The sequence below is a fragment of the Myotis yumanensis genome, unplaced genomic scaffold (genome assembly GCF_028538775.1).
Source record: "Myotis yumanensis isolate MYYU_CA2020_CCGP unplaced genomic scaffold, mMyoYum1.0.hap1 SCAF_240, whole genome shotgun sequence".
NCBI lineage: Eukaryota > Metazoa > Chordata > Mammalia > Chiroptera > Vespertilionidae > Myotis > Myotis yumanensis.
Window position 1 is genome coordinate 18,180 of NW_027223991.1, and position 11,451 is coordinate 29,630.

An 11,451-nucleotide genomic window follows, 5' to 3' on the forward strand; every position below is an offset into this window, starting at 1 on the left:
TAACTTAAAAACACAGTGAAGAGGAGAGAACTCAACAGCAACCAGGTGCCGTCACATGACGCACATGTTTAAATGGCACAGAATGGCAGCGGAGAAGCTGACGGAGATATGACACATTCTTTCAAACAAAAAATGGAGGCCATCGAAATGTCATCTCGGCCCATCGAAAGCAGCAATGCCATGTCCCGAAGGCATGTCGTTACACCTGTCTGTGCCAAGTATGTTCTTCTCTGATTAAATGTAGTGAAACCTGATCCATTTGAATCTATTCCTTAAAGGTGAATACACAATGCAAATCCGATCCTCTTCCTCTTGAACTAATTCATCCTCCTAAGCATTGTTTACTGCACCTTGTCCGCTGCGAGGTCCAGCTTCCCGTTCAGTGTCTGGGCCTTTTTCAGGTACCGCTGCACGTCCTGCAGGTCGCCCAGGGAGTAAAACTCTTCCGACTGCTTCGAGTAGCTCTCCAGCTCCTCCACGAACCGCTGGCACCGCAGCTGGCAGGATGAGAACAGCATCGCGTGTCACCCGTCTGAAAGTTGGAGCCCCGCGGCCTCGAGAGAGACTTTACATGCTTGTAAGCCAAGGCCTGCCAGAATTATTACTCATATGTTTTGATATTGGCAAAATATAAAGAAAAGGACCATCTGGAAGATGCCTGGAATCTAAAATATACCGAAGTTTTCAGAGTGGGATTTAAAACGAACGATGAAGATTCCTGTGATTCACAAATTAGAAAGTTTACCCTCGTGCTCTCCGTGTGAGACATTCTAACTAACAAAATGATTAAGAATGTGTTAGACGATGGAATTACTTAGTGTGCTGAAGAATTTATGCTGATAATGATTTATAAGCCTTTGAAAATCCCATAGAATCATCAAGTATGGGACTCAAAGAAAACTCCAATATTTTAAAGGCTGTAAAGATATCTGAGGCCCTATTACAAACAGCTGGAAGAACTATTTAATTGTGTTCTCACATTCAAATATCTTTTTAATTAGCAATGCTAAAACAAAGGATTGTGGGGTTATTTTTCTTGTCTGAGGGCAGTGGTTCTCAACCTTGGCTACACGTTAGAATCACCTGGGAATCTTTTTAAAATCCTGATTTCTGGGCCTCATCCTCCGGAAATTCTGTTTCTTTGTTATGGGGTGAGGCCACAACATTAGTGACAAAGAAACAGAATTTCCGGAGGATGAAGCCCAGCAATCAGGAATTTAACAAGATTCCCAGGTGATTCTGATGTGCAGCCAAGGTTGAGAACCACTGGCCTGTAAGGTAAGTAAAAGCCCACACGATCGCTCTCCAATATACAGCAGGTGTGTGGTTCTTCAATGAGAAAGGCTTATTATAAAATGTTCATTGGTAAGGCACTAAATAAATCCCGAAAAATAGTTCTTAATGAAATATTTAAAAGTCGAATCTAGGTTGTGCAAAAATAGGTTTTATACTTTATAGGTTTCTAGGTTGATGTCTGTCCTCTTTCCTTTAGTTTCCTGGCACAGGTATTGCTCTGGACCCGCGAGGGAGGGACGGAGAGGCACAGTCCCACCCACACGGTGTAGAATAGGGTCCTTTACAATAAAGTCCAGATCATTTGGAGCCACTTGGCGTTTTCTAAGATTTGATTATATGATAACGTAAGCATCTACTCCTTATTATCCATGATGTCATCTACAAGTTTTTAAAAATTCTGAAATGGCCTAAATGTAAACCAGAAATATAGACTGCAGTTCAAAATGAAGTGTTTTTTTGTTTGTTTGTTTCACTCAATGAATTATTCTCCAAACCACATGTTCCCCAATTAACTGCACTGGAGGTGTGGTGGGAAGACCTGAGGCTTGCTCCCAGAGGACGCCCCTCCTGGACGCCTGTTAGGGTCACTGTGGGAACCTTCGCTTTCCATTTGTAAACACTAAGCCATTATGCAGGCCGCAGCTTGGAGAGCTCAGGGCAGGCCCGCTGGCCAGTGGGAAACAACAGGGAAAGTCAAACCCAGCAGCCTGCCGCCGGGAGCTCGTGGTCTAGTGGGGAGATAGTCCCGAGAATGACAACACAGCGACCAGGTGAGCAGGCCAAGGGAGAAGTGCTAGCAGAGGAGCTAACCGTGCAGGGGAGCAGGGAGGCAGCACTGAGCTCGGACTCCCAGGGCGTCTCCGAAAGTCAGAAGAGTGAGCTAGAAAGACAGACAGACAGACAGACACGCAGTGTGCGGGCAGGAGGCGCTCCAGAGCGAGGGGGAGGGATGTGCAGGAGATGACAGACAGGCGTGGGAGAGCAGGGGCCTAGGGTTGCTCAGGGTCACTGAAAAGTCAAGAACATGGGGTGGGAAGAGGTAGGAGATGAGGCTGGGCAGGTAGACAGGGACAATTCCAAGCATCTTATATGCAGGACAAAAACGGTTAGAGTAAGTAAATGTTAAGAGCGAGGATTCTAGCTGGGCCCATGTGGCTCAGTGGTTGAGCATGGACCTATGAACCAGAAGATCACAGTTTGATTTCCCGTCAGGGCATTTGCCCGGGTTGTGAGTTCCATCACCAGTAGGGGGAGTGCAGGAGGCAGCCCATCGATGATTCTCTCTCATCATGTCTCTCTCTCTCTCTATCTCTCTGAAAGCAATAAAAATATATATTGGGGGGAAAAGTGATGATTTTAGGCTCAGTACTTAGGCAAGTTTGAGCAATTATCAGGTGTGCAGGCGCATTTCATCAGAGAGCTTTGACAATAAATGATAAAAATAAAAGAACTCAAAAGAGCATTCACTGCGGACTGTATGAGATAAATACTGTTTCTATGAAGGGTCATGGGTGGGCAATGTATTCGAATGTTTTCTCCCTTGAAAAAAAATCAAGACATGACACCCCATCGCTCCAGTATGTGCGCTACCTTCTACTACAATGTAGAGCCTGCGAGAGCTGAAATGGATGGCCCGTGGGACAGGTGAGGTACAAAGCTACCGAAGAAAGTAAAACGTAAATGTGTCAAGACCACGGACAACATGTAACATCTCCGTGGTGCCGACCTTGAGGCCGTCTTGGTACTGTTCTGTTTTCTCCGCGATGATCCTCCTGTGCTCGTCGAAGATCTCCTCCATGCGCCCGTACCACTGGAACACGTTGTTGTTGAGCCTGATGTCTGCCGGGGAGAAGGTGGCGCACTCGATGAGGAAGGCCAGGCAGTTCTTAGAATCCACCAACCTGCGTCCCAGCTCAATCATGTCAACTGTCTCCACTTTCTTAATATAAGCCTGCGGGAAACAAAGATGACAGACGGCGTTTTCGTGAGCAGCTCCTGTCAAAAAACAGCCTGAAGGACACACGGCATAAATATATATACTAAAGACTTGTTAAAAGGACTGTAGACCTGGTTCAAGACTGGGGGCCACAGCACAGGACCGCTGCTGAACAGCAGGGGGCGGTAAAAATACAAACACATACGAAATTTCTTATTTCCCAGAAACCCATAGCATTCTTCTCTGGTTTTCCAAACACATAAGATGCAAACCATGGTGTCTTCACAGGTAACAAGACATCTACCTGACGATACAGTCCTTTTGTCATTGGGTTAATCAGCTTTCTGTAGGCAAAAAACTGGGTTTTTATTTCCCTTTCTGATAATCAATGACCAATTTCTATATTAAATAAACGGAGAAACTATTCTGCCTTTGCGGCAATAAACTTTTTTAAGGTACAGAAATCTTTCAAATGCCAGTTGAGGAATCCCATTTGCTAATTCTGTAAAAGGTTGCTATGAACAATAGACATTCACACGAAATAACACCAAATTCCTTAATATTCCCAGTCACGGTTAGGAGGGTAAATAAATGACACTCTTCATAGTCAGCATTTATTTTTCCAAGGGAATTTACAGTTATGAAACTCTCCAGTTATATTTATAATCACCCATAACCCAAGTATCACTTGATGTCTTATAACAACTAATGCAAAAATATGCAAATATTCTAAAAGAGAATATATATAGGCATGTGTGCATATGTCACTCCTCCCACACACACATAAATTCACACCCTAAGAACTTTAGTCTAATATAAATACTTTCTAAAAATAGAACTTTTTAATATAGAGGCTAATATGTAAGAGTTGGTTGTAATGATTTTAACAAACCTTTACATGAGTAATTTAAAATCTGCATTGCCCTAGCTGATTTGGCTCAGTGGATAGAGTGTCAGCCTGTGGACTGAAGGGTCCTGGGTTCGATTCCAGTCAAGGGCATATGCCCGGATTGCGGGCTCGATCCCCAGTAGGGGGCATGCAGGAGGCAGCCGATCAATGATTCTTTCTCATCATTGATGTTTCTATCTCTCTCTCCCTCTCCCTTCCTCTCTGAAATCAATAAATATATATATATGTAAAATATAAAATAAAATGTGCATTATCATTTGAACTCATTTTGAAATTTCTTGTCTATACACAGAATTGAATAATTTTTATGTGTTTTGCTTAAATATTTTTAAATCTAAAAATTAAAGGGATCTATTTTGCATTTTGGGACTGCTTTAAAAGGAAAAAAAAGATCCCATAAAAAGCGTAATGTTGTGAGAATGAAAAAAGGAATTAAGTGAAATGATGATTAACTAGTTGTTCCATATTATCTTATTCACCTTCAAGCATAGGAGTAACATTAAAAAAAGGTAAAAGTGAGATAGCCACTATTTTCAGTACCATAAATCCTATGCTCAAAACATAATATATTTCAGCAAAGTATAACAGAACATTTTAAAGGATTAAACTTTCGTTGATAAAAAATTAAAGGTAATCATTGATCTCCGTTTGCCCAGATGGTCCTGGTTTATGCCTTTAGTTATGAACGGTGCTCTCAATAACATCCTGGGAGATGATGCTGAAAAGCCTCACCATGCCCTCTCCCAGGACCTGCGCCCGCAGCATCCTCTCCCTCTGACTCTGGGCCCTTGCTTTGGTCGATGGGCGGTTAGCTAATGTGACCCAAGGAGAAACTTGAGAAGCACTGGTGAAGCTGAGCTTGCTCTTGTGCCTCTGCCGGGTCATGAGCGCCCAGGCGAGCCTGCTGGGGGCTGGAGAGAGGAGCAGGGTCCATTGCTCAGCAAGTTCCGCTGGGGAACCAGCTGAGAACCCGCTGGCTCCGCTGTGTGAGCGGCCAACTGAGACCAGAACCGCCCAGCAGAGCTGGCCTGCCTCGCCACACTGCAGACTCCTCAGTGACGCTACAGAATAGTTCAAGCCTCTGTTATAACTTCTGGAGGGATGTGTTATTGTGTTATCATGTTAATAATTGTAAGAGCTGAGAAAAAAGAGGAAAACATTATTTGATACACATACAACTGTAAAGACTTTACAGGCGGTACCTTCATTTCCATCAGTTCCGCCGTGTTCGGAGGGGTGCTGAGAGCTTTTTCGGCGATCTTCTCAAATTCATCACATAACCTGAGACAGCCGACGAAAGCCAGAATTACCTTCCTTCCTAAATACGTTACTATATCCTACATAAATGCTCCATTACATGAAAAATAAGATTATCCTATCTATATGGTATCGAATGAATTTAAAGCAAATTTGTGTTCGCTTATCCGGTACACATTTACTGTTCATCTATTATATTCCCGACGACAGTATAAGTGACACAGAAGTGAGTAAAAGGTAATAATGGCCCTCAAGAAGTTCACACTCCACCTGGGAGACAGAACCATAAACCATCACTTCTGACCGAGCATTTCAAGGGCCTGGAGGAGACCTAGCTGCGATGGCATGAAATAAAGTGGCACAAAGGAAGGCGTGAGCAGCTTCGCTGGGAGGGAGTGCTTACTTGGGCCCGCGAGCCCAGAAACCTCTGGTAAGATGCAAATATTCCCTACTGATCTGGGTGGTGGCCAATATAAGTACTGAAGTTACTGTGAGGCTAAAACCCTCACTTAACTCCGGTGCCGTGTCACATATAGAAATTTTTTGATCTTTGCAACCATAGTAAAACAAAGATTTATATTTTTATATTTATTTTATATATTTAAATGCCACTTAACAAAGAAAAATCAACCAAAAAAATGAGTTCGCGTGTCACCTCTGACACGCGTGTTATAGGTTCGCCATCACTGGTCTAAATAAACAGGCATTCTGCTTTAGCGTTCCGTGAGGTCACTTAGCATAGATCAAGTTTCCTAAAAATCTCTAGGTTCATCAACCAATGGGTTTCTCGTTAAGACGAAAAGTTACCATGGACTTGAAGAGTAATGACAGCGCGATCAAGTTCCAGATGTGAGGGTCCCTAAGGACCCAGGACAACGACCACGTGAATCCACTTTGAAAACCTGCCGGAGTCCATTCATTGTCTTCACCAGCTGAGTTCAGACAGAGACCCCCCCAAAAGCTAGTAGCCATTGAAAGTCCTAGCAAAGGTCAGGGCTGTGCACCACCCAGTTAATCTAGGAACCACTCAGTTAATTTAGGTAATAATAGTTGAAGCATCCCCACCTTAGTTCCCTTAATTCCTTAGATACTTATGTAGATCCTTGTTGATTATTGTTAATCAAATACTCCCGGAAATCTATTGATGAGCTAATCACTTCCTTTTGTCTACTCTTGGAAATTGTCTGCTGATCTGTGTGTCATTGAAACTTCCTTACCCTAAGGGCTACTCCAGATCAATAAAAGATTGGAGCAGCCTGCGCATGGGAGGAAGTCCTTCGGGACTTGCCCGCCTGGTCCCCCAATATTGCAAAATTATCTTGTGCCTTTTTCTCTCATTTGCTGTGCGGCTCCTCTTTCAGGTACCGAAACCTACTCCACGCAGAACGTGGAGGGAGTGTTACTCGACAAAAACCCACTTTGTGTACTGATTACGCAACTTTAGAAACATGAGCTCAGATAACGCCCACCTGGCCCATGCAGTGAAATGCACAGCCTCTTCATGCCACTTTAATTTAAAAAATTGCAAAGGCGCTTGCGGTGAAAAAAATACTAATAATCACCAAGTAACACAAAAAGCCAAACAGAAATAAGTTCGGCATTACCTTTTCTTTTGGGTCACTTATGACACTATTCTAAGCCCTTTATGTAGTTGAATGACAGTTGATTCTACTTCACATCATCCCCCCAAATAAGAATTTAATATCACATAAATACCTTGTATTTACTTCTTGATGGTCTCTGAACATTTTAGCTACAAGTTTTCCACAAATAACCTCTGCTCGCTTCACCAAAGCTCTAATTAAATCCTCACAGCGCACTTCAAACATTCCTAAGCGAACAGTCTACAATGTCAAGTATTAGAAGTTTAGTAAACATGAAAAAAATAAAAGGTTCTTACAATTTTGCCTTTCTAAAAACATTAATTTTGTGTTAAACATTAATCTAATAACATTGAGGGTGGTTTTTTTCATGTCATGTAGGCAGGTTTTTGCATAGAAAATATCAAAAAAGAGAGGAAATTTTAATTTACCAGTCTCCTACTAAACAGAAGTAACCATATTTTGGTGAAATTACCATATTTTCCAAAGGAGTTATAAACACTAAAGTGAAAAAAAATTAAGTTCTGCCCTAGCCAATTTGGCTCAGTGGATTGAGCATCGGCCTGCAGACCAAAGGGTCCCGGGTTCGATTCCAGCCAAGGGCACATGCCTCGGTTGCAGGCTCCTCCCCGGCCTGGGCTCTGGTTGGGGCTGGTGCAGAAGGCAATCTATGTGTTTCTCTCACATCGATGTTTCTCTCTGTCTTTCCCTCTCTTCCACTCTCTCTAAAAATCAATGGAAAAATATCCTCAGGTGAGGACTAACCAAAAAAAAAAAATGTAAGTTCTTGGAATTGTTGAGGGGTCAAATTTAGAGCTGGAGTAGACTTTCAACTCTAATAGCACAAGAACCGTGTCTGTTTTGTCCAGCTCCGTGAGTCCTGGGTTTCCCACAATGTCTGCCACATGGAAAGGCTCAATCGGTATTTCTCCTTTTGATAGTCATGGTCTAATCTTTTACGGTATGGCCTGAAAACACATTCTGGTAACCCTGGGGAAATCCCACCAGGTACAGAGAAGAACTGTACGAAGTGGGTCGCCTACCTTTCTCGTTGTGTACTGTATGTCCTCTATAAGTTGTTGGTATTTGCGAATTTCTTGTATTATTTTCTCGTAATGATGGTTTTCTGCAAGGAACGCGTCCACATCTCTCTCGGCTTTCCTGGTGATCAAGAAGTCGTACTTGTTGTAGAGTTTGAGGTGCTCGATGGGGGCTGCGCTCTCTCTCAGGATCACTTCCTTAACCTTTTCTTTGTGAGCTTCAATAATCTCATCCAGAATGACTGGTGCCAAGGTCGTTGGCTTAGAGTTACTGTCCTAAACAGAGCGGGGGGAACAATGGTAGTGATTTAAAATGCCCCATATAAAGGCAACTGTGTCATTTAGCTTTGTAAAAAGGCCAATCTTACCATATTGACATTACTTCTTATTTACAAGGTCTTTTTGATTTTCTATTCTCTATAGTAAGATATGCAGTCTTTTTATTTTATTTTTTTCTGTTTTTTTGTATATTTTAAATATCTAGGTTTCATATAACTTTTTATTTTTTCATAAGCCTACCTACCTAGTTTATGTTCTGCTTTTCTCTGTGGATGAAAGAACAGTCACTTAAAAATATACACCAAGTAGGAGAATATAAAAACAGCAAAATCCACACTTTATTTGTCCAATTATATATGCTGGTTTTACGAGGCAGTGTTTGCACTGTACACTATTTTAAAAAATAAGGCATTTTAATGCCACATCATCATCATGTTGTTGTTTTATCACAGTACGTTTTCACTTTGAGGAGTAATGTGTCTAGAGCAAGGAAAGACTGTTTACTCTTTATTGACCTCTGATTAACAAACAGCAATAGAGCAGCCAAAAATCCCTCGTTGCAAAATTTGCGTTCTGCTATCATCATTAGCATAATGGTGGGCGAGAAGGGATCAGACATGATTTCAAATAAGCAAACAAATCTCAACAGCGTTTCTCCTCTTTTTCAAACAAGAGGACAAGTAGCCCTAACTGGTTTGGCTCAATGGATAGAGCATCGGCCTGCGGACTGAAGGTTCGTTTCTGGTCAAGGGCATGTACCTTGGTTGCGGGCACATCCCCAGTAAGGGGTGTGCAAGAGGCAGCTGATTGATGTTTCTCTCTCATAGATGTTTCTAACTCTCTATCCCTCGCCCTTCCTCTCTGTAAAAATCAATAAAATATATTTTTTTTAAAAAGAGGACAAGTAAATGTGCCCACATGGTTCATCATCTTGAACCAAGTTAGTGGGTGCCCTGCAGCATCCTATTGGATAATATCTAAGGATTCTTTCCGAGAACTCATTTAGTCAGGTATCCAGGGTGCATTTGACAACTATGCCCCTTAGTGGGCATTTCAAGAAATTATTTTGTTTTACAGGGGTGGGCAAACTTTTTGACTCGAGGGCCACAATGGGTTCTTAAACTGGACCGGAGGCCGGAACAAAAGCATGGATGGAGTGTTTGTGTGAAGTAATATAAATTCAAAGTAAACATCATTACATAAAAGGGTACGGTCTTTTTTTTTTTAGTTTTATTCATTTCAAATGGGCCGGATCTGGCCCGCGGGTCGTAGTTTGCCCACGGCTGGCTTAGAACTACAGATGCTTCATGAGAACTTGAGTGAATCCCACCACCACCACCATCTCACCCCTTGGCTCCGTGGATGAGGGTGTCACCTTTTCTCAGAAAGAACTTTAGACTAAAGCCATCTCTACTATGTGCTGTACGCCATGTGAAACCATTGGCTCTAATGGGAAGCTCATTATGTTCATTACGGAATGTTTCTCAAATGTATTAACAGCCTGTGTAATCTTTAAAGGCTATAGATTTATTTTTCTAAAGAGAACTGGAGACCAGTACTTGGGAACTATATTATAAAGTATTGTTTTCATGTGACTTCTAATCAGTTCCTATCAAGTGCGAAGGGAAATGATATATTAGATGAGACAGTTCAGTGTTCAAAAGCATCTCAAATCATATCAAGAGATGGTGATGTACGCGGACTCACAACACTTTAAGTTCCCTATAGGTTTGCCTTCCATGGGGGAAAAGGTTTAATTTAAAATTTGTTAAATTTCCCCTTTAATTTCTATCAAAATTTGTGTAAGAAACATCTATTTGAATTCCACCTCTGCAGTTGCTGCCAAAGATCATTAAGAGCATGCTCCTTATCTTACTCCAAGGCCTCTCTAAAGCTGGTATTTAGGTGGTGTTCTAGTAAAGCCATCTCCAACAACGCAGACTTTGGTAAATCATCCTCCTCCATGCGTCCTTCTGTCTCCTGCTAAAGTGAGTAACTTGTAAGATCTCTGTTTCTCCCTGGGCATGAACTTTGAGCAGAGGGACGTTCCATTTCTCTTTCTGCTTTCTCTTTCCATTTCTGTCTGATCATCCCGGAAAGTACGCTAGCCTAGGACTGTCCCTCTCTGACCAGCAGAACCCAGTGGAAGGCTGGACTGAGAAACTAGGTGTATTGTTAGGGAAGTTAATGGGAAAACAGTATTCTTTTGGAGCAAAACTTCCTCATAGGTCAATGTTACTAGGCTATTTAAATTCTCCAGAGCAGAGGATCCCTGTCTACCCCTTTGAAGTGAATATCATGCCAATTCAAGCAATCAGAATATACTTGTCACTTACCCACTTGGAATACAATTTTGTCTCAACCCTCGGCACAAAACTGACAGCTTTAATCATGACATCATAAATATTTAAAAAGATGTCTATATAGTCTTCGAACTGAGGTTCAAAATTAATGGTGTCATTATCAAGAAGCAGCCTCATGATGAAACCTGGATGTTCAAAAGCTCTGACAGAATCCTGCAAAAAAGCATATATTCTCGGATTATTATTTATTAATCAGTGTATTACTTTCCAGATGAACGACTGTAAACCTGCTTCTGCCCCACCCTGCACAGATGAACTGCGCTAGACTGAGAAGTGTGCCGGCCCCGATGGAATACGGGAACCCACCGTTCCCTCTGACGCCCTGGACGGTTAAGGCGAAGAAGAGCTACTGAGAAGGGCAAGTGATTCCCAGCTGGACTTGCTGGTGTCTAGCAGCCGTGGGGCCTACAGATTCTGGGAAAAGGAGGGTGTGCACGGAGAATCGTGCAAAAAAAAGAGCCCAACAGGCGAACATTCAAATTCCCAGACAAAAGGAAAGCCCCAGGTCCGGCTCACACTGTAATAGAACCTCTTCCGGAAAGAAGAGAGTTTCTCGTGGAAACGTTCCCCAGCCATCATAACCCAAATTTCCTAATTATGGGAATTTTCACTTATTTCCGCTAATCCTCACCAATGTGCTGATTGACACCCACATATCCTAAACACACCGGTTCACATTACTGGTAACTGTGTGGTTTTTTTAAACAGATAAGCATAATAGGTCAAAGGACATACAAGGTGAGGCAAAAGTAGGTTTATAGTTGTGAGT

At 42.3% G+C, this 11,451-nt stretch overlaps 1 protein-coding gene across 1 annotated transcript in view; it reads right to left on the reverse strand.

The window, feature by feature from the left end:
• LOC139001250 (dynein axonemal heavy chain 7-like) overlaps positions 1-10,799 on the reverse strand; it is a gene marked incomplete at its 3' end in the record, with an annotated part of 28,533 nt that extends 17,734 nt beyond the window's left edge. The window contains exons 1-6 of the mRNA XM_070402964.1: positions 10,656-10,799; positions 8,044-8,316; positions 7,116-7,243; positions 5,345-5,423; positions 3,023-3,247; positions 351-497 (exon numbers count right to left, since the gene is read on the reverse strand). Coding sequence (XP_070259065.1) covers positions 351-497; positions 3,023-3,247; positions 5,345-5,423; positions 7,116-7,243; positions 8,044-8,316; positions 10,656-10,799 — 996 coding nt within the window. The remainder of the gene's footprint in view (positions 1-350; positions 498-3,022; positions 3,248-5,344; positions 5,424-7,115; positions 7,244-8,043; positions 8,317-10,655) is intronic.
• Between the last annotated feature and the right edge of the window lie 652 nt (positions 10,800-11,451).